Here is a 23,041-nt window from a genome sequence, read left to right on the forward strand (position 1 = left end):
GCTTATATAAAAGTCTGGAGCAAATGCTCTAAGGCAAGGTGACAGGATAGATAACATAATCCAAGGCCCCACTTTTGAAAAGCCTACAATCAGATCTTTCCAAAGTGCTGGAGCTTGACTTTGTTCATGTTTTCACAAAGTAAGCCTACAAAAGTTGGGCCACAGCTGGGTGAACATTATGGGACACTATGTTCCTAATCCTATATTTAGTTTGCAGCACTCTCTTCCTTCCCACATCCCTCTTTGAGGACACCCTGCATTTCATTATGATCCTACCTCCTCCCTCATGCTGAGTGTTACCATTTCAAATTGTTTCTAAATTTGCAAGTGTAAGAGGGGAAGAAAGAAAACTAAGGAAATGCAGGTGGCAATGGTATGAGTGATATGTCATAAGCAAAACCTAGCTGGTCTGGAGACACCTCTTTCAGCTGGAGTTTTGCATTCTTTACTTCCATGCATCCATACTGTTCTGCATATTCCTATGGCTGGATGAGTCTTGTCAGATCTCTCCTGTGCTTTTTCCCACTTTCTGGTTCAAAGGTTTTGCCCAAAATTTTGTCAAGTCTGAGAGAAAATGGGCAGGTGGGAGGATATGAAGAATGAAATTATTATCCTGCAACCTTAACCTTAGAACTTGCTGCCACAAAGATGGTAATAGACAGATTATTCACAGACACAAGACCCATTTCACAATCATTCAAACAACTGGACACGTATTAAAACCACAAGGAATACCTGGACATAGGCCCTGCAAGAGCGCTCCCTTTTCTGAAGCTGAGTCCATAAAGACAGCAGATTAAAGACGGAATAGAAAAAAACAAGTTAGTGACAGAACAAGGGAAAAAAAAATTGAAGAAAACGCCTATGAAAAAAAACGCATTTGTCTCTTAAACAGCTCCTGAAAACCAACCATACCAAAGGAAGCATGCGAATTAGACAGCAGTGCAAGGCTGGAAGGACTGGCTCCAGAAATATGTGTTAGTCCTTTTTTTCAGTGAAGTAAAGCACAAACTGGCAACTTTTCAAGAGCAGCTGTTAGATGGTAGGAGACACTGAAGTCAAGTAGAGATGTTCAAGAGATGATGTTTTCCTTAACAGCTTGGAGATCACACATGATATTTCCAGGTCAAAAAAAAGGCTGGAAAGGATGGGGCTGATGGTGTTTTACGTAAGGAGTGTGGGCTCTGCAGTCAGACAGGTGCTGATGGCACAGTGAGGTATAACCAAGCTTTGGATGAGCAGGATCAATTCCAGTGAACAAAATGTATGCAGGACTGCATCCTGACACAGGATGGACTTCTATGGACCCATCCTGACACACCTTCTCAGGTCTGTGGCTTAAGGCAAAACCTATAGCACTCCAGCTTCACTGCTGTGAGCTGCTTAAAGCCAGCTCAGGCAAATACCAAGTGTGGTAGCATGCTGCACCAGAGGACAGAGCATTGCACAGGCCTCCTGATAGCATAAAAGGTCACTGAAGAGGATGGAACAATGAAATGGGAATCTGATCTAGTATTTCCTATTGAGGATATTCTCCCCCCTTTGGATTAAACTGCTTCTCCAGGAATGAATTTTCTAATCCTCTCATGCCAGTTGTGCTTTCTTTTGCAATTCCTGGGCCTAAATGGTTTATATGTTGAACAGCTTTTCCACAAAGAATACCACCTTTTTCATAGGAGCACGTTTAGGACTGTACTTTGATGTGCACTTGCACGCCTCCTGCCTGGCAAATGCACTTCAGTGTGTCACGGAATCCAACAATCATTTATTTATCTCTCCAGGACTTTGCAGGCAGTCTGCAGCAATGAGCTAGAATTGGTGAGCTCTGCACTGGTACAACTAAACCTTGCATAATCAGGCTGCTTAGAGCCACTGGCCTGGCTATGTTTGTTTCTGCTGACATGCCTGGGTTAGAAATTGCACATCAACAGAGATTCAGGGTAACTTCTGTTCTCAACTCACAGCAGTGCAATCTCTTTAGTACAGCTGAGAAACAAATTTGTCCCTAAGAGTTTTGAGGCTCTGAAATAAACAAAATATACCCAGGTATCACACAATGCCTAATTTCAATTTCTAATCCATCAATTTGTAACAGTAGAAACCTTTCTTTGGGTAAACCTGGCCAGTACTAAGACTTTACAGAAACAAATGGAGATCAAAGAAAACCTTGCTGAAAATTATAGAGGTATTCACTTGGGGGTCTTGCCATCCTGCAACAGAACAATTATTACCTTAATTAAGCCTGATACAGTGGAAAGCATAAAGCTTTTAGTGACAGAAAAGTGGCTCCTGCAAGATGATGGCTTTCAAAAATTCTGATTATGCCAGTTTATTTCAATTCATTGTACATCAGCTTAAAAAAAAAAAAAAGCAAAAAAAAAAAAGCAGTACAAACCAGCACAGGTGATTACTTTCAGATCCCCAGCACATTTCCTTTAATGATTAAAAGAATATTTAATGGTTAGTGCTTACTTTATTTCTTCTTTCTGACTCAACAACACTCTTTGCAAATGACTTTTTCGCTTTTATTTTGAAAATACTCTTGATCAGTGAAGAGGAAAATGGAGGAGTAACTCTGCTGCCTTTTGTTTGCCCAATACTACTTCCAAGTTGAATTCATGCATTCTTAAATGAACACAGCGCAGTTGCTCTTCTAAAGAATTAAGTGGGGAATGAGAGCAAGTAAATTACTGAGCCTGTCATTTGGATCACTGACTCGCACCGCTGTTTTGCAGGACTCCACACGGTCCAGAATTTTAATGCGGAGTGCAATTGATTTGTATGAGCTGCTTGTGCAAAGCTGATGGGGGGGGGGGGGGAAACCTGCAAGGGGGATTCCAGAAGTGACAGCCGAGCTGATGAATGCTCTCCTTTGTCCAGACTTCCCCTCCCCTCAGTAACTTATACCTGCCCCTGTGATACAACCCCATTTCATATAATCAAAACAAATACTGGAAGGTGGGATATAAAAAGATGAAAAACATGTGCTTGCAAAGCTGAAGTGACAAAATGTTGGGTGTGGCTGAGGCATATTCAGAAGAGCAAGCAGACTAGAACAGTGAAACCCATTAGTAGGTGACATTAATTGCTGGTTTTACCTGATATTGTCAGACATCACCATCATTTCAAACAAAGAACCATGGGATGATTATAACAAATAATGTTATGCTGATGTAACAGTTAATACAATTATTACCTACATTGTTATAAAATAGCTGGAAGCAGCACTAATTAAAAGCATCAGGATAACCCAGTTCACAGCACATGCAAAGCGCATGAGATGCAGGACTTCAGTTCCCAAGCGGCTGTTATCTTAAACAATCCAGAAGCCCTTTGCATTTAAAACAGCATAGGTCTACAATAATAACTTACGAGAAAAAAAAACACTTTATGACTAAAAAGTATTTTTCTTAAGAAGATACACAAGAAATTTCAGGTTTAGCTGGGATAATTTATTTCCTGTATAACCTTGGGAGCAAGTTCTGATCTTACATGAATGCCAGGGCTGTCGGAGTCAACTATGAAGCTGAAAACAGTATTTTGTGTCTTATTTTAACTGGGTGGCCAATATAACCATGTGCTCATAGCCACAGGGTTCAGTTGCTCTTTGTTCTGATGACTAGGCCTTTACTTTTCACTATCTCAATCATATATAAGTCCTATCCCATGCATTTACATGAGATTCTGTGATGAACAGGGCCTTGAACCAAGGAAACCCTGAACTTTAAATGCATTCTTACAGACTCCACAGCCTGTATTTCCTCCCAGTATGGGAAACTTCTAATACCTTTAGTGTGGAACCATTCCATTTAACTCTGGAAATGTCAAAAGGACTAATAATAGTTCTTCTCAAACAGGGCACAGAAACCACACCATCATCATGCAGTAAGGTGCTTCTGGGTTAAGTCACAGGTCATCACTAAAAGGCCCTCTAATATTAAACCATCCAGAAGACCTTAGGTGTAATCATGATGGTATCTTATGTGCCTTTGGTAAATGGTTCTCCAATGTAAATAAATGCTTCTTTCTGCTTTTATTTCTTTATATTAATGCATAAAAGTGTTCATTTGACCTTCACATCAGCATCTTATAATGTTATGGGATGAAAAAAAAATTTAGACTCTATCTCTTAAGGCTTTAAATATTCAGATTTTGTGGATCTTATTATATGGCATTTCACAGACAGATTCAGTACTGGAAATGCTGGACAAAATTCTGATCTTATTCACACTGGCACATGTCCAAAATAACTGCTGTGGCATCACCTGAGTCATTTTCATACTGAGCTATGAAAGCTGAGACCACAATGAAGTACCTGGAGTTCATACATGTACACATTTAAGGGTACATATTTCCCAGGAACAGTAGTACACTTGGCATTTACAACCTTTTTGTTTCTCAGCAAAATAAAATACACTGTAAACAAAAACCTGCCAGGTACTCTTGTCTACTAAGAAAGAATCACTGCCCTAAAATGGCAGTCATTCAGCAAGACATTTATAATAGCTCTCCAGGGAGCTCCAAACCCTTCTTCAGCCTCCTGGCCCTTCCCAAGACCATTTGTCTTTACCTTATTTAAGCTGCGTGCAGCACTGTCCTTCCCACCCGGAGTCAGGTTTCGGAGCTGCACGTCAAGCAAGTTCACCAGCTGGACCATGGCAGACACAGAGTATGCGATGTCACCAGCATACAAGTGGTTTTTTGTGTGCTCTGCAAGCTCTCGGGCAATGTTGGCAGCCATCTCCCCCGACTTCATCTGCAGTCAAGAAAGCAGAAGAAAAGGTTGTCCCTGGCTGTTAGTATGATGTTATTCCAGTCCCTTCCAGCTCCAGAATGTTACACAAATCAAAGCCCCAGAAGAAGAAGAGAAGAGAGAAAGAAAAGAAGTTTCCAAGAAGAAAACTACAGCAAGGTTCTCCATGGTTTGATCATGTAATTGTAGAATCATAGAACTGTTTGGGTTGGAAGGGACTGTCATGCTTTAAACTCAACTGGTAACTAAGTACCATGCAGTGGCTCACTCACCCCCTTACCCCTTCCACAGGAGGGGGTAAGGAGAATCAAAAGAAGGTAAAACCCACAGATTAAAATAAAAACAATTTAATAAGTGAATCATAGAATCATAGAATCGTTAGGGTTGGAAAGGACCTTAAGATCATCTAGTTCCAACCCCCCTGCTGTGGGCAGGGACACCTTACGCTAAATCTGAAACACAATATAATACTACTACTAATAATAATAATGACAAGGGAAATAAGAAGTGGAGATAATATAAAACTAAAAAGGGAAAAGGAAAAAACCCAAAACCCAATAAGCACAAGTGATGAACAATACAATTGCTCATCACCTGCTGGTCTATACCCAGCCCAACCTAAGCAGCGATTAGTCCTTTCCGGGTGACTCCCCCTCGTTTATATACTGAGCGCGACATGCTGTGGTATGGAAAACCGCTTCGGCTAGTTTGGGTCAGGTGTCTTGTCTCTGCTACCTCCTGGCTTCTTGTGCTCCGCCTCATGGTAGAGCATGAGAGACTGAAAGACCTTGATCAGGGTAAGTGCTACTGAGCAACAACTAAAACATCGGTGTGTTATCAGCATTGCTTCCGGACTCAAGCAGAAACACAGCACTGCACCAGCTACTAGGAAGAAAAGTAACTCTATCCTAGCTGGAACCAGGACAATAACTTGAAAGATCATCTAATTCCAACCTCCCTGCAGGGACATCTTTTTTGAGTATGGTTTAAACACAAGTGGCTTTTCCAGCTATGGTCACCATATGGGCTTCAACACAACAACTGATTTTCTTACAGGGCATTGCTGGAATTGAGGGGCTGCTGCTTCTTTGCACCACAACAGATGTAAGTAAAGATGACACTGCATTTCATGAGAAGCCCATGCTAAGGAGGGCTTCAGTTAGCTTGTCCCCTTATCCTACCTAACGCCACTTGAAAAAAAAAAAAACACAACCAAACATGTAAATAGTCTCTTCTGTTAAGAAAGAGAAGTTTCTGATTCCAGAAGATTATTTCATAGTGAGAAGATGACTTTTGCTACAACGGCTGTGCAAAAAAAAAAGCTATTTGTAAAAGGAACAAAAACAGATGATAACCCAGATGAGCAAGATAAAAATGTTCACAATTCCTACCATATGGATTTAATAATCAGGTGCTAACTTACCACTTTGCATTTCTTCGTATTTGCATGCTCCTTAACCCACTAGTCACTACATCTATAACAAGGCTAGTGATTCTCAGCACATAAAAGCATGTAAACTCAGGAGCAAAAGGCTTAAGACTTCAAAGGTCTGCTGTAAGGGAAAACCAAGTAGGCTGTTTGGCTGAATCTATTAAACCGCTTTTATTGTTTAGTTGAGTCATAAAACTCACAAATCACCTGCAGAGAAATTCACTGCACAATTATTTGGGAAACTCTCCCCTTGTGACTTTACCCCCTTTCTTGCTCTGTTTTGCTCTCCTTTTCTGGTGGCCTTCTCTTCTTCTGTGCCATGGAGACTGAGAACAAGGCAGCTTGTTCCATCTCCTTTCTACAAGCAGCCCACTACGAAAACACTATTGCAGGTTGCTGGGCTTTTTCTGTTATATACCACTTTGTGATCTGGAATGAGTATCCATAGGGAATATGTCAAGGATAAGGAGAAATTGCACAGGATGACATTTAAATGGAGCTCCCACTTCTTTTTCAGGCTCAGTGGCCAGCTCTGCTGGGTTCTTCATATGAAATTTCCAATTGTCTTATTTTCCAACAGTTAGAGATCAGATGTTTCTCATGTTCCCTCAATTTCTGGTGCTTATTATAAAGCAAGATTCTAGGGAAAGATTGCAAGCTGAGTTTCTACCTCTCTGTAAATCAATTAGCTGAGTTATAAATGAATAACTTACTTTCATCAATTTGACAGCGACAGCCAATCTGATTTAATGAAATATAAGTGAAGATGTTCATATGCTCATCTTCAGAGAATTAAAGCATATGATGATATAGAGGAGATAAATAAAAGAGATAATGTGTTGTTCTTCCCATTAGAGCAATGATAACATATTCAAAAATTGAATTATTTCTTCCTTGTTACACACAAGGCTAATGCCATAGAAACCAGATCTTATTCTTACAGCTGCCTGCTCTCATAAGCAGCTGAACAAAGCCACATATCAGCATAGAAGCTGAATTTTGACCTCTTCTATTGGCACTCAGAACATTAAAGAATGACTGCATCAAATCCCTTTATGTAAAGAAATCAATTTCAACATTTTCCTGCAGTTCATCACTGGAGCTTAGCATGTATGTAACATGGTGTTTCTGTAAGCCTTATAGAAAAGTGCAGGAATGCAATGGTTTATTACAGATACATTAGAAAAAAAACACCTTCTACCCAATATTTGATGCATACATATTCTCTTGGACCATGCACCTAGGCAAACTAGCATACTCAGAGCAAATTTGTCAGCTGCTACAAAGACAAAACCAAGAGTTCCCTGCAATAAGTTCTTGGTGGCATTGAACTGCAGGCTGCCATTCTTCCTACCTGTCAGCAAAAGTGGTGTAGATTCGTCACTAATAAACTCTTTTCCTTTTACCCTGAACTGATCCTAAGACCTGCATATCAGAGGAATTATAGTGTGACCGAATAAACACCCCAAATATAGGCAACAATGGAAGAAATGCCTGAGAAAAGGCACATTAAAGCTCAAAATCCCTGAACCCCAGGGACACAGAAGTGTTTACCCAAGCTCATTTCATGCACCCAGGTTTCCTGAAAACAGAGATGTGAGACAATGTGTCTGGTTGACAGATGATGAAGCTACTTCCTAGCACTGACATTCATTTCCACACTTATTCATTATCATCAGAAAAAGCAGTTACAAGTCTCAACAGCGTTGAGACACTCTTTCCATTCTGCCTGTGTGGATAATGAGAGGGGTATCCAAAATGATGGTCATATGACATGTTAATGCTAATTTCCCCAATTCTTTTGAGCATTTTCCACCAATATTGAAATATCTCCCATGCAGACCTATCAAATCCAACTTCTGTTACAAGTCCCAAATGTTGGCTGAATAGTCCAGGCCTAAGATGTATGTCTGGTCTGTCATAACACTAGGACTGAGCACCTTCTTTGATTAATTCTACATAATGCTCAGCAAAACTCACTGGTGCCCAAGAGGATGTATTACTAACTTACTTCCCTTCTAATAAAACACCTCTCCACATCTTCCTCATCACCATTGCTGCATGGAAGACAAGCCCGCCATAAGGTTTTTCTTCCAAAACGTAATACTCTTTAACTCAAACAGTGACATAGTCAGACAGGAACACAGGCACAATCCTTGGAGGTTCTTCAAGGGTCACACTGTCACTGAGAGGTCAGCAAGAAGTAGGGAAAAAATGTGCAATTAACTGAGCTTTCTACTCAGAGGCTCAGAAACAAAGGGAGCTAAAATACATCTCTTTCTGATTTGAGTTTTTTTGTTGTTTTTTTTTATTATTTTCTATCTTGATTATGAAAAAAAAGATTTAAAAACAAACAAGAAAAAGTATTCTGGGATAAAATAAAACAATCTGTTCAAAATAAATTGGATTTCTGGTTATTTTGGATGATTTCTCCTCCCCCTTTTACAAATTGATTAAATCTAGTCTTGGAATGCTAATTTGAAGGAAAGAAAAAAATGTTCCTTGCCAAAAATGCCAACACACAAAATATAGTTTTCTAGCTCTGTCAAAAAATTTGCTCATCTCTTCCATTTGAACAGAATTCAGGCCAGACTTACAAATGAGCATTGGCATACCTGAAACCACGCTGTGCAGCACTTTGCTAATATTTTCACAGTTTGTACCACTATCTTGTGTCTTCTTATGAATGAAAAGACTGTGAAATAATAGTTGTTGAAGAGGGCATACATTTCTGCCTGTTTCATATATGCCAAAGAACAGATGCAGGGAACCTTTTCTGGGAATACTAACAATGACCTCCCCCATATTGCATTGCTCCCTGTTTCAGCCCTACCTTTCTCAGAAGCAAATGACTGTGGAAGAAGACGGTAGAATAAAAATGAGAAAAAATGAAGGAAAAAAAAGTATTTAGTGAAGAAAATTCAGAAGAAACAAGAAAGATACTGGGAAGGGAGCAAATGTGGTCATAAAGGCAAAAATATTTTCCTGCAGCCTGAGGCTGACTGATATGAAAAAAAACCAAAAAGATGTCATGAAAGATTGAACCAGGATTTTTAAAAACAGTGATATACAAAGTGGACCAGTCAGCTGGAAAGGCCATGGTGTCGACGCTATTTTCTGGAGGTACAAACAACTGACAGGTTTTATCAGGCACCAGCAGCTGCCAGCAGCTGGGAGCAAGGCTGAAAGAGGGGCTGTGGGCTAACTTCTGACACTGTAAAGCCTTCATGGCCATTTTCTTTCCCTGGCAAAGGTTTCATTGTACATGTGTACATTCATAGAAAAGAGTCAGAACATATCTACCATCCTCTTTTTTGGACGATGAACATCCTGTTCCATTTAACTTTGTTTTTTTTCTCTTATCGGATGATACCTAAGGCTATAACTAACTAGTTATAAACGCTAGTTATCCAACAGGGTTTGGCTGCTGCTCTTCCTACAGTACAGCTGAGCTAGAGAACACTGAAAAAGTGGGTTTGAAACTATGGTATTCAAACAACTTAAACTGCATTTAATTTCCCTCTAATAACCCATCAACTATAGCATCTGCTCCATCCAGTACATGATGGCACTGTGGAAACATACTGTCAAAATCAGCCTGGATGAAGGATTTCACTATGGTGTCATCAGGACTGCAACTTCACCCTCAGGCCTCGACATGATCATGTGGTGATGCTCTCCACAAAACCCCACTCCCTCTGTCAGACACAACCTAGCAAATCTACAAGACCTGATGAAGGTACTTTGTACTTTGACCCCTAAGGTTTATCTGTTCTTTGTGACTATATCATCTATGCTGTTCAGGAGGGCAACATGAATATGGTTGGCATGTGCTTTATGGATGTTTGAGGCTTTTCATGCATTCATGAAGGACAAAACACTTTCTGTTCTGCCTTCTCTCGTTTAGAGGCTTGAAGCATAGCACAGTGGTGCCTCTCCTCCTAGGAAGCACCCACAACTGAAAGCTGCAGCAAGGAAAAGATATTTTCATGCAAGTCATACCCTGCGCCAATGACCGTAGTGATGAAAGGAAGAGGTAAAACAAAGAAGCTGAGACCGAATGTATGACCTCATGATCAGGACAAAGCAATGTATCCAAAACTGACCTTTTTGCTTCCTTTTACTGCTTGACTCTAGAAATAACCCAGGCAGCAGTGCATTAATTCAATCGCACTGGTAAGTTTATTCTCCTGCTATGTTACAAGGGCACGATAGGCACCAACAATAAAGTTAAAGTAAATGTCAGGAGGCCAATGAATTGCTGAAGCAGACATTTGTTCTGATCTTCCATCAAGCACAATAACTCTAATGGAAGCTAATAGAGGGTTGTAAAACCTAATACCATGATGCAAGCAGGCAAACACCCAATGTACGGTTTGAACACAGCAGGAGACAGAAAAGCAGCAAGTAATAATCCTTACTTCACTTAGAGAGACATGAAAGCAAGCACAGCATTTTCCTTCCATCCTCTCTGGCTTGGCTGAAATCTCTCCAGGGGACTCATCACCCTTCTTCCTGAGTAGCTTGGTCCCAGCAGGTGATAGAAGAGGGTATTTTTGGGAGACAAAGCAGATTAGGAATAAAGACACGCTGAGCAGGTAGGAACCCTGGCTGACGAAGTAGCATTTCCAGCCATTTTGTAAGCTGTGCTGCAGCCGTGGATGCTGTGGGATAGATGGCCAAGGAGGACCCAGACACTGAGGATACAGGAGAGCTGAGCTGCAGGGTGTGATCACCCCTGAAGTATGGCTGGCTTTCTGCTTCTTCTAGCAAGAAGTGGAGCTGGCTTTGCTGAGAGGAGGAAGGCTTGTTTTTCAGCTTTAGATAGGTGCTGGAAAAAGTCTACAAGCTCGGGGCAGGGAAGCGTCCCATCAACAGCAAGGATGTGAGAAACCAGTGCCTGATTTATGTGTGGATCAGTCTTCAACTCTAAGCACAGTGACGATTTCCAAGCCTCTTGGGCAGGGAAACCGAATGGCTATTGATTATTTCATTAGTAATTTAGAATGTGTTTGCTCTAAGTATCTTACTGAATGCAAACCCCAGCACATGCCCATAGGCAAACCTGGCAGAACTTTCCTCTCAAAAGTCATTCCTGGAAAGTCTTCATGTTTTTCTAGCAGCTCTCAATAGAGGCTGGGACATGTATTCCAAGATCTTAGTGGATTACTACTTAGGCATCAAATATTGGATCCAGAGTCATTTGACAGATCCCTATAGTCTTCCCACCAACTGGTGGAAGCTTTCCAAAGCTGAACATAACTAAATTCCTCCACAAAAATAATAACAATTAAAACAAACTGACTATCTCCAGTCCCAATTTTAACCTGCTGGGCATTTCTGTAAACCTGGCTCTCCAATTGTAGCCTGCTTTGAAAGCGCATAGCAAATTAAATGGGGGTCATTTCTTACACAAATGATAGCTGGGGTTTCAAATAAAATAAGCCTAACCTTGATGGAGATTTCATCAGTGCAAGCTATTATTTCCCTCTGCTAATGGCTAACTGCCTAGACATCTTCACCGAGCAGCAAAAGGTCTCCCAGCTGACTTCGTGAATTATAGCTAGCGTAAGTAATATTAACCCCTCCAGGATAAGTACGTGGGTCATAAAACAAGAGCTGCACAGCTGCTAATATCAGAAAAGGCAATTTTTATTAATCAGCTAGCTGAGTGCATGGCAGGAAAGCTGCCCACCCTCCCACATGGGACAGAAGGACCACAGGCTTTTTAATGGCTGTGCCATGTCACAGCAGCCCCATGTTAATGAATATCTTCCTTCGTCTTTGGGGAGGGAAAGGTATAAATATATATGGTGCGATATAGTGATGATCAGGGGTGTATGTGCTAGTGATTCACAGGTTGTTGTATCTCAGTTAAGATGGGAAACAGGCAGGAGAAAGCCAGAGAGTCTTGTCTGTAGGGTCACCCCGTCCTGTTCACCAGCAAGCACTGGCTCTCTGGGAGTGTTGTGTTGCTCCCACACAGCAGCACAGCTAGCCTGCAATGCTGGGACTCACTCACTCTGGCTAAAGGAGCGAATAAATCCCCACAGATTGCAATAATAAGGATTCAGCCCACAGACTCTGTGGCATAAACACACATCTGGTCTTCTTTTGTAATAAAATCAGCTGAAAGCACCACTGTGCATTAATAACAAAAACGTTCAACATATTGATATCAAATAAGCTCTGCTTGTCTTGAACTTCTATTGTCACATGTTAATGCACTTTAACACTGATAAATGATGAAGTGTTACAAAATATTTATCAAGAGACTTAAGAGTCAAAAGATATGCATTACTGCAGCACTGCTTTTTATTCCATCAGTTCCTTTACAGGAACTAAAACCAGAAAGTCAGAAGTGCAATGCAAACATTTCATATTGAGCCTGCCTTTCTTTGGTAAAGATTTCTCAACTATAGGGTTTATCCTGTGCTTGCATGGCATGAGAAAATCCTTGGGGATGCATGAAAGGGAAAGCTTCCTTCTGCAATAAGTTGGTATTTTCCACATGACCACCCACCTCCTCCCCTCTTTTCCTCCTTTTCTTGACACAAACAAGAACCACTGGTCACTCTAGTTAAATTCTGCTCTACAGTCCCTCTCCTTTGCCTTTCCGTCACTGTCTTTGAATTAATTTCCATCACATATTTACAGTCTTGCTTTCTTCTTACAATTCTTCATTAGTTCGCACGGCTCATGCTTTATGTGTTTGTCACTTTGGGTTCCCTGTTGTGAAAACAACCAGGGAACTCAGGAAGGTTAGTGCGTAGGCTCAGTGTAGTCAACGCATAGGAAGGGTTTTACCTTCTGAGTGATGTGGTTGATCCAGGGAGAAGAACAGTTGCTGAGATCAGGTCCTTGGGGCTCCCAAATCCCATCTGGCGCAAGACACCGGAAGGTTGCAACACCTGGAAAAGGAAAGCCATTGTGTTCAGTGTTACCAGTTGCATTTTGCACCCAAACCCCATGTTACAGGCTTCATTTCACAATGATAGACACCTCATGCAAAGCATGGGAGCTTAGTAGTGCTTAGAATCTCAATAGGATCCTTACGACTCAATTCAGTGTCCTAGTCTCCCATCACCTTAGCCTTAAAAGACCCATGAGGTAGCGCAAGGACATTATCTCCATTTTACTGGAGACTACGGACAGAGGTTTTTGCCTTAGGCCAGGCAGGAAAGATGCCAGGGGCTAACAAATCGAAGCTGCATCTCAAACACTGAGCCAGCACCTTAAGTGCTCTGTTCCACCGCTGGTGCCCTGGGCTCAGACCCTGTACCTCAACTTCCATGCTGCTTTATGTAGGTTTTACTGCTCTGAATCATCATTGAACCATTTGAGTGGAAACACACAAAAATTTAAACACTATGAATGCCAAGATGTAACATTGGGCTTTACTGTCCACCCGCTGCTGTCAAGAGGGACTTCAAAGGAGAGTTTTGTTTGGCAAGGGCCACCCCAGATTCCTGCTGCAAAAGACAGCAAAGGACCTCGGGCCCTTCCAGACAAAGAAATGCATCTGAAATGGTGCAGTTAAAGATCTTTAAAAAGCAAGAAAGTCTGAATACGTAGATTAGAGTGTGTGTTATTCAAAGTGCAGAGCCAAACTTTTCAGCAGAGGAGTGAATTACAAGGCTAGATCTGATGGTAGCACCGACTGAAATCAGTGAGAGTTTGCTTATGCCTTCCAAGGGAGCTGGAAGAAGCTCACTGCTAATATACCACAGCTTTTAACAAGTTGCATGAATCACTGAAATTAGAGATGGGGAAGGCTTCTTGCCATCCTCTATCAAAAAGTTGGGTTATCCTCTTTTTTCCTGAGCTATTTTCATCCAGCTCTCATGCCTAGAAAAGGGTTCCCTGCATCCAGCCTTCCTTTTCCTCTTCTCCTCTCCATTCCTTTCCACACTTTCAGTGCAGACTCTCCTTTCCCCTCTCTGGAAACCACATAACATTTTTGGCATTATTTTTACCAAATGGGTCTGGAAAGGTAGCAAAATTGGTGTTTACCTATTCTCACGACTGATATCTTTCCATGCCCATCATACTTTAACATGTATTTTTATCAGTGTGACCTCTCCAAATTCAGCAGGGAGTCAGTATTCATATACACAGGTGTAAATTTAACAGTCTCCTCTGCAAGCCAGATCCTTTCATCTCTTATTTTCATGCAATTTTCTCCAACTTATGATTCCTTCTTGGCAAGCAGCTTTTCAGCTGGACACCAAGACTCACTTGAAAAACAAATACTTTTAGAAACCTGCATTTGTTAAAATACGGCAAACTGAGCCATATGCCAAACCCCATTCTTTATTCGACTATGTTTTCAGTTGGACAGAAAATTTCAAAAAGCAATCTTTTGGAAGAAAACAACTGGGGGGGAAGAGTGAAGAAAAAGACAAAAATCCAATAAGCAATAAACCATTTTGAAAGATTTGGCTTTGTTTCCCCCCCTGCTTTCCCTGCTGATCACACTGTCTGCAGGCTGAAAAATCACTCATGCTGGTTCAGGAATGCTCCAAAATGCTGGCCACAACCTTTGAAATGAAAACAGTGAAGCAAACAGCTTCAAAATGTAAGTTTTGTTTATTTCTTCCTTCCTTTCCCTCCTCCACTCTCAATCAAGCAAGGCATTGGACGTCAACACATCAGCCAATGAGCCCAGGATCTACAAATAAAGGCAAAACCAGAGATAGCAGGCGCATTGCACATAACTTCTGGAAACAGAAGCTTTTATAGCAAAACAAGCTCAACCCTACAAGGTCATTAGCTTGCACTCTCTTTTGGCCAGAGCCTGGGATGCTAAAGATCCTGCACAATGTCCCCAGCACATTTGGGGCCCAGCCAGCTGCTTGCCACAATTCACCAAAGCAATGCAGACCTGACAGAAGGCATCAGTGTGATCTACTGAGGGAAGCATGTGTGCCAGAGGGGCCTGTGAGTGATCCTACTCCACACTCACAATATCCCATGGGCAAACAGAGGCAGCTTGCTGTGTTCTCCCATCCCTCAACTCACCTATAGAGCCCATAGGACATGGCTGCTTTGCCACCTGTCCCTGCCGAGTTCGAGACCACGTAATATCACGGGCTTCCATGGGGTCGCAGCTCTCTGCACCAGCCGGTGGCAGCTGGGAGGAGGCAGGCGGGAGGTGAGTGGTCATTTCATTGGGGACATCAGCCATGGGTGATGGCGTGCTGGTGCTCCTGTTCCTCCTGCCTGAGGCCGAGGTCGTGGTGGGGCGGCTGCTGCTGCTGGTGACCATCCGTGCTGTAGTGCTGGCCGTGGTGCTCCCTGGGCTTAGAGCCCCTGATGTTGACACTCCTGGAACAAAGGTGTAGTTGATTAAAAAAAAAAAGAAGGAAAACAGAGATTCAAGCCTAGGTCCCAGGGATGTCCCCTCCACCTCTGTGGGGTGTAGTTGGAACTACAGCTAATGCAAGGCTTGCTTCACAGACACCTTTCAGATCGAAGCTGGAACACAAAGCAAGAGATGCACACAGGGGGATAATGACTGCTGAAGCACAACCGATCTTCCAAAAGCACTAGCATCTGATGAAAATAAAGCAGAACTTTATGCCCTCACCATTTTTCTTCCTGGCATTTTAATGTAAAAATCTTATTTTCTATCTTTTAGGGAACACCTATCACAGAAATGCTTTTAATTTTTTAGTGTTACTGAAGACCCAGCTGGTTTGGATAGAAAAATATTTTCCATGGTGTAATAAAAAAAGCACCACGTCACAAATCCATTCCCAAAACAGCAGTGCACAACAGGATGAACATAAGACTATTCTCCAGAGCAAGCCGTTCATTTTCCCTCAGGTTCATGCCTTGCTGCCTCATCCCAACAGCAGGGCTTGGTCCCTTGAGCTGTAGGCCATGTGGCAGTTGCAAAGGTGCATGTCAGCCTAGCCAAATCCTCCAGTTTAATGCTCAACAGGCTATTTAATTTAAAACCTGTGATGAGAAGTCAAGCAGCAAAAGGTGGGGAACCTGCTTTAGAAATGCATTAACCCATCCTACAGTACATCCTACAAATACATCCTACATCCTATAACCTATAAACATCCTGCAATAGCTCCCCTAAATACTGCAAGTAGTGAACACTGAAGGATGCCTACCTTACAATTACCTTAATTTGCCTCCTATTTAGACCAAGGTGCTTGCACAGACTGGAGCTTCCTGGGGATTTCTTTATGTCTTGATCTAAAATCTCAGGTGGGGAAACGGAGGTTGGCTACCTCCAATTGCTCCTCCATTGCCCAAGCTGTGTACAGCTTGTGAAGAAGCCTGCTTCTCCCATCTCTTTTGCCTCTCCCAAAGATAAGCACCTTCCTGCTTCTCTCAACATAATGCTTTTGCTCCAATTAAATGCCAGATATTCACAAATGGCCCCTCAATCCCTGCCTGGGGAAACACTGGGCCTGTCTGGGAAAGACAGGTAAGGAAGCCATATGAATAGGCTTTTCTGATCCTTGTCTGATACTATTCTCTCCTTAATTCCCATACCACAACATTTCCCTACCATCCCACCTCTTTGAGCATCAAAAATCCTTCAGAGTCACAGTTGCTCCATGCACAGTAACACGAACTGGAGTTTCTATATTAAATACAGCCAAGTGTGAACTCCAGCCTAGCCAGAAATTAAAATGTGAAAATCACCCTGTCACCCCAAGGACCAGCCTCTTAACTATCCAGCTGTGTAAGCAGGCTCATTCTGCAATCTCCTGAGAATGGAGATTGTCCTCTCTTCTAGGTCCAGTGAAGACAACCACAGTCACTATTTGTGCAATACTAGTAAAATATTATAATGTTATTAGTATATTATAATGCATGTGTATAATGACATTCCTGTCACTGGAGTTCATTCAAACCAATTCATTTCAAACACAGAGAGGCCTGCCTTTAATGTAAAATAGAGGGTTTTGTTATTTAAGTAATCTAAGTCCATGGTGCTGTGAGTAATTCTGCCCCAGAGTAATCAATAACGCAGCAGTTGAAACACACACTTACTCTGGTTTTAGGTAATTTTACTCCAAGCCTGAGACAATCTCCCTCAAACTTTAAAATTCAGCAGCATCATACACACGATTTTCTGAGGGATCAGTATTTTTTAAGAAAACATTCAGTTTAAAAATCTGATCTTTACTCTCCTTGGGAAAACCCCAGCCTCAAAAAGGTAAGCAACAGCGCAACTCCAACAAGTACAATGCAAACCCCTGCAGACATTGACAGATCCCTTCTAGGTTTTTCTCAAAGTTGTGCTAGATCAACAAGAAGTTGTGGAGAACTTTTGCAGATATTGTTTTTGCAGATATTTTACAACAGCAGGTACATGAGTATGTATTTTATTTCTTCATAGTAATGATTAGCCCAGTAGATAGCAACCTGCAAATTCTCCCATTCACTCATGCACTAAGTTCTTTTCCATTTGCAAAACAACCTATGCTTGTACACTACAGGCAGAGGTACCAAGCAGATACAGCAGATTTAGTTGCAAAGCCAAAACTAGCAAACCTCCCCTTAAAATAATTCTTACAGTCATTTGAGAGCATATAGAAACATATCCTGAACACCCTGGAGTTCCCTTTGATCCACACACAGGGAGGCTGCATTTTTGAGTCTAGTTTTCATTGACAATCATTGAATATCTCTTGGCATGTTGTTTTTGGAATAGCTCTGGCAAGTTTACTGTAGCAGCAAGACAAAGGGATTTAATGGCATTTTCCTTCAGTCACAAAAAGAGAGTTGTTCTATCTTTGATAAACTCCTTGGCACTAGAGTTGAAATCTCTTTGAGGGCTTGTTCTTCCAGGTTTTCTCTTGTTCAACTGGGCTTTCTTGCTGCTTTTAATAATAAATACCTTAGCTATTTACATAGGACGAATTATAAGAAGACATAAAAGAGCTGCCATGAAGTGGCCTAACAGAGTGAGATGAATGGGGTACCACTGAACTCAGTTCAAAGGTCTGATTATTCAGCAAGTCAGTTTGGTAATGAGCTCCAGCAAACATGATCACCATGCTAACACCACCCAGTTTCACCTGCCCCAGGCAGCACTGTTGCCGATTTTGCTCACAGAACTGTGTGCTTTAAAGCAAAGTTAATTGGTAAGAAGGGAAAGAACAAGACATCAGGATCATTTACATATAAATGATTCTCAAATCCAAGCAAAACCATGAAAAGACGACTGCAATCTGTGAAAAATTACCTAAATCTGACAGCACAGAACAGAGATCAAACCTCCAGCTTAACTCAGGCTGCCAATAAACTGTGAATTTTTAACTCAGGTAAAACAGCATTGCAGCAGCGCTTTAGCAGAAGGATTCTTCAGATAATACTTCATAATACAATCTTTGCTCATAGGCAAGTGCTAACCTTTAAAAATCATCAACACTGTTACAACTAAAAATGTATAATCTCGCTAGTATAACTAAAAATGTAAAATCATCAACACTATTGCAACTGAAATATACAGTAAATAAATTCTATTTTTACTACTTGTTTTTACCATGCATTGCCATAACAAGACTTCTAAGACAGCTTTTGGATAAGACTCAGTTTTTACTCCTAGGCTTCAAATCCAAGACATTGCAGACTTCCATTCCATGATGCACAGTACTGCTATAGGTGTTTCCACAGGCTGTGGAAACACCTCTTCCCCAGAAACACCCCAAAGTGGTATTTCACTTTTTTTCTTCCCTGTTCTATCTAGAGAGCTGGCACTAATAGCAGAAGGTTAAGTTTTGCCATCATTCAGCCTAGAGCTGCAGCTATAAGAAAAAAGAAACAAAACCCAAAGCATTTCCAGCATTCCCAGGGGAGTAATTGCAACTCCCAGAGAAGCCTCTCTACTCCCAACACATTGACTAGCAAGAAAATGAAATCATTATTTTTTTCTTTTTTTTCCTTTTACTTCCCAACCTTTACACAGAGCTCGGGCTTCTGGAGGAGGAATTTGGGTGGAAGGAAAATCATAGGAGAGATTCACTTATAGGGAAAAATCCGTCCTCTTCACCCCCTTACCCATGTTCTTGTTTTCCCCTTTCCTGGCCTAACATGACAAGTGCACTACTGACCTAAGACCAGCGCTTCAAATCTGCTACCAGGAAAATCCAGCCCACGTATCATCTTACCTTCTACTTTGCCTACCTCTTCCTGGTGCGCCCAGACATGGGAGACTGCTTTCCCAGATGACTTTGACTAGTGTTTTCCTATTGCAAAAGCAGCTTTGATTTCAAGCAAGGCTACTTGTGATCACTACTAAGCTACCTTTTCTCCCATAGTTTTCTTCTGGCACCTAAGTATCCAGCCTATGATCCAGTGTATTCAATAACTGAAAACCCTTTTTAAGAGATGTCATGTGTTTTCTGCCCCGTGAATGAAGATAACTGGCTGCCCCTGGAGCACAAATTGCAGACAAGATTTCCTGAGTGAGGTTCACTGGCTTTTGCTAGGTAACAGATGACAGAAGACACCTGTCAGGCTCTCCCCTGGGGGTTGCAATCCAATGGTTTAGCCTGATGGCTATGAGCCAGTGTTTGCTCACATAACTGGAAAGAGAGGCAACGCTCCAAGTTTCATGCAAAAGGACCAAGCAAACCATGATGACTTCACTGTCCAGAGAGTTCTGCGCTCCTGAGCCTGACACTTAAGCAGATGTGCTGAGGTGCCAGTGGCCAAGAGCCCGTGCTGCAGGTGGTGCAATGCTTGAGCAACTGAGGAGTTCAGCATCTCAATCATTTGGATACAGCAATCCCTCTTGAGCACATCTAGGCTGCATTCACAATTATTTACACACATTGCTGCTGTACTAAGACAAACGAACATTGCTGGTTTCAGTAAGGCTGTGAGAAACACAGAACCTGAAGATGCCTCCCTACCGCTCTGCTAGTTTTGCCCTTTTCATATCTGTCAATCACATCCTTTGCTTACAGGGAAAAAGCATCCCCTTTTATCGCTTTTTCTTCTACTGAAAGAAGGTACAAGTTGTATTTACATAGCAAATAAGAAGGTTTAGGCACCTCTTGAAAGAAACAGCACAAAAAACCCAAAACCCTAATACAGTTGGAGGATTATATCACAGCTGTTTTTCTTTTCCCTGCCACATAAACATACCTCATGGGAATTAGCTTTCTACAAGCATTTTCAAAAGCATTTCAGAACATTTTCTGAAACTCCATAGAAAAGAATTACTATTTGAAAATAAATATATTCCAATTTTCATTTCCTCTTTTTTGGGGGAGTGACTTTTCACTAAACTCACAGCAAGGTGACAGAAAAGGATGACTGAAGTCAAGAAGCATGTATGTTGAACCTTGCACACCCGGTACCGTCCCTAAGAGCTGCATAAACAGGTATCCATCAACACAGCTGTTAAAACACTGGTGGACTGCAACATTATACTGAGTCTACACTACAAAAGACATCACCCTGCAAAAACGTTTCATGATGGCTGTCTGGAGAAGACCAAAAGCCTCATGCTAGTGCCACCCAGGAACTGTGGGCCAGAGAATCAACAAGGTAAGATTAACCCCTAAATTATGTACAGCTCCTTCCATGTGTTTGAGAGAAACTGATTTATTTTTACTGCAGGGGAAGGCCAATCAGGCTTCACATCAAACAGCTCTCCCCTGTGCTCACACACGCCATTATCTGGGGAAGCTGAATCAGAATTGTGTGAGAACGTAGAAGTTCACACAGTGATTCTGGAGAGGCTGGAGTTGTGGTTTTTGCTGCTGCAGCTTTATTGATTGAAACTGACAAAAGACTCACAAAAAACATTGGTGGGAAGAAAAAGTTAGGTAAGCGCTGGCCCCAGAGTGTTCAACATGGCATGTTGTTTTCAACAATGGAATAGATATGTAGCTCTTCTTTTTTCTCTCTCTTACCCATGTCTGAAATAGCACAGGAGGAGGATGCTGCATCTGAGAGAAGAAAGGTCCATTCCCTTGTGGACTGCTGCCAAATGGAAAAACCCTTTCTGGCTTTTTTTTTCCAACCTCTTTCAATAGCGGATCAGTTTTTATGCCCAAAGCTACTCTGCCCACACGTGACTACACTGTTTGGCCTGGGCAGATGGTGTGGTGGATTTGATGAAATGTTGAATTCCCTGTACTAGGGGAAAACCTACAGCGGTGGTCCAAGACATCATGTAAACTCAGCTATTTCAATGCACTTCAAGCTGGAATCACTTAAGAGTCTGAGTTTTTTCCTCTGAATCTCAGTTTGAGTATTTAACATAAAACAACAAAGAATGAGAACTGAAGTGTCCATAATCATTGCAACTGGCTCAAGTCCAATCAATCTGCCCCCAACTCTTCCTTTCTCATTGCACTACAACTCTCAGCAAGATAATTAACACATTCAAAGCAGCCACCACATGGGACCAATTTCCAACAGCCAAAAAATATGTCTAGCAGAGCTCCTTTGAATTAAAACTCTATAGTTCTGACAATGATCAACTGTTTATTACACGTGCCAGTTTGCTATGGAAAGGTCATTTTGTCAAAAACATTCTTGCTATTATTGCAAACTTCCAGGTTTTGCCTGAAAAAAAAATAAGAACCCAAGCAGCAGCCTGTTTGTGTGGTTTTTTTTGTTCGTTTGTTTTTTTGTTTTTTTTTTGTTTTTTTGTTTGTTTTGTTTTGTTTTTGTTGGTTTCTTTTTTCTGAAATATCAACTTTTATGCTTTTGTGGGACTTCTCTGTGTGTGTGTGTGTGTGTGTGTGTGTGCGTGTTTAAGCACTTCGTACATTTTTTGGATGTTAGTGTCAGGTCCCCAGTTTCAATGTCATTTGAATAAGAGAAGCTACTTTTTTCTTTTATGCTTTTCTTCTCTGACCCATTTTTCTCCAAGAAATTACTGTATCACTCATAAAATAGCTTACTTCAGAGACATCAGACCATGTTTTGCAGGTTGAAAGAAGTGATCCTGCCCCTCTACTCTCTTCTTGTGAAACCCCACTTGGAGTATTGTGTACAGTTCTGGTGTCCCCAACATCAAAAGGACATGGAACTGTTGGAACAAGTCCAGAGGAGGGCCACAAGGATCATCAGGGGGCCGAAGCACCTCCCGTATGAAGACAGGCTGAGAAAGTTGGGGCTGTTCAGCCTGGAGAAGAGAAGGCTGCATGAAGACCTCCTAGCAGCCTTCCAGTATCTGAAGGGGGCCTATAAGGATGCTGGAGAGGGACTTTTCATTAGGGATTATAGTGACAGGACAAGGGGTAATGGGTTCAAACTTAAATAGGGGAAGTTTAGATTGGATATAAGGAAGTTCTTTACTATAACGGTGGTGAGGCACTGGAATGGGTTGCCCATGGAGGCTGTGAATGCTTCATCCCTGGCGGTGTTCAAGGCCAGGTTGGACAGAGCCTCGGGTGACATGGTTTAGTGTGAGGTGTCCCTGCCCATGGCAGGGGGATTGGAACTAGATGACCTTAAGGTCCTTTCCAACCCTAACTATTCTATGATTCTATATTTCAAATGTCACTGCATGGGGTTACAGCACATTACTATATCTAGCAATACCAGGAAATTAAGAGGTACAGCACAGGAGCATCAGTTGTTGTCTTCACTATGGTCATCTTCTATGAGAAGACAGTTCCTAAAATCTTCAGTTTTCCTACTCGGGACCTCTCACAAATCCACCTTTGTGAAACGCTCATACCCTCTGGTGCCCATTCAATGAGGGCACTAATGCCACATTGCTCTTTCCAGGCTTTGCAACTGATTCTGAATGTTCAGTCAGAAGTTTAACTGGACCATCATGCACAAGACATAAAAACTGAGCATTTTATTCAGTATCATGCTGTAATGCTTTTAGCAATGCAGAAGAACTATGCCCA

General features: G+C 41.7%; 1 protein-coding gene across 20 annotated transcripts in view; it reads right to left on the bottom strand.

Moving 5' to 3' along the window:
- The window catches only part of ADGRL3 (adhesion G protein-coupled receptor L3), a 516,853-nt gene that overhangs the window by 93,477 nt on the left and 400,335 nt on the right, over positions 1 to 23,041 (bottom strand). For 18 of the 20 annotated variants that reach the window (XR_009963392.1, XR_009963393.1, XM_062611552.1 and 15 more), the window contains 4 exons: positions 15,207 to 15,512; positions 12,993 to 13,096; positions 4,571 to 4,756; positions 736 to 774 (listed from right to left, as the gene is read on the bottom strand). Coding sequence is in view for 18 of the 20 variants with exons in the window: in XM_062611552.1 (XP_062467536.1) it covers positions 736 to 774; positions 4,571 to 4,756; positions 12,993 to 13,096; positions 15,207 to 15,512 (635 nt within the window). In the remaining 2 variants the exon portion in view is untranslated. The remainder of the gene's footprint in view (positions 1 to 735; positions 775 to 4,570; positions 4,757 to 12,992; positions 13,097 to 15,206; positions 15,513 to 23,041) is intronic. The other 2 variants (XM_062611544.1, XM_062611538.1) reach the window with 1 other exon arrangement.

This window comes from Pezoporus occidentalis, unplaced genomic scaffold, assembly GCF_034315485.1.
Source record: "Pezoporus occidentalis ecotype Australia unplaced genomic scaffold, CSIRO_AGI_Poc_V1 ctg154, whole genome shotgun sequence".
Classification (NCBI taxonomy): domain Eukaryota; kingdom Metazoa; phylum Chordata; class Aves; order Psittaciformes; family Psittacidae; genus Pezoporus; species Pezoporus occidentalis.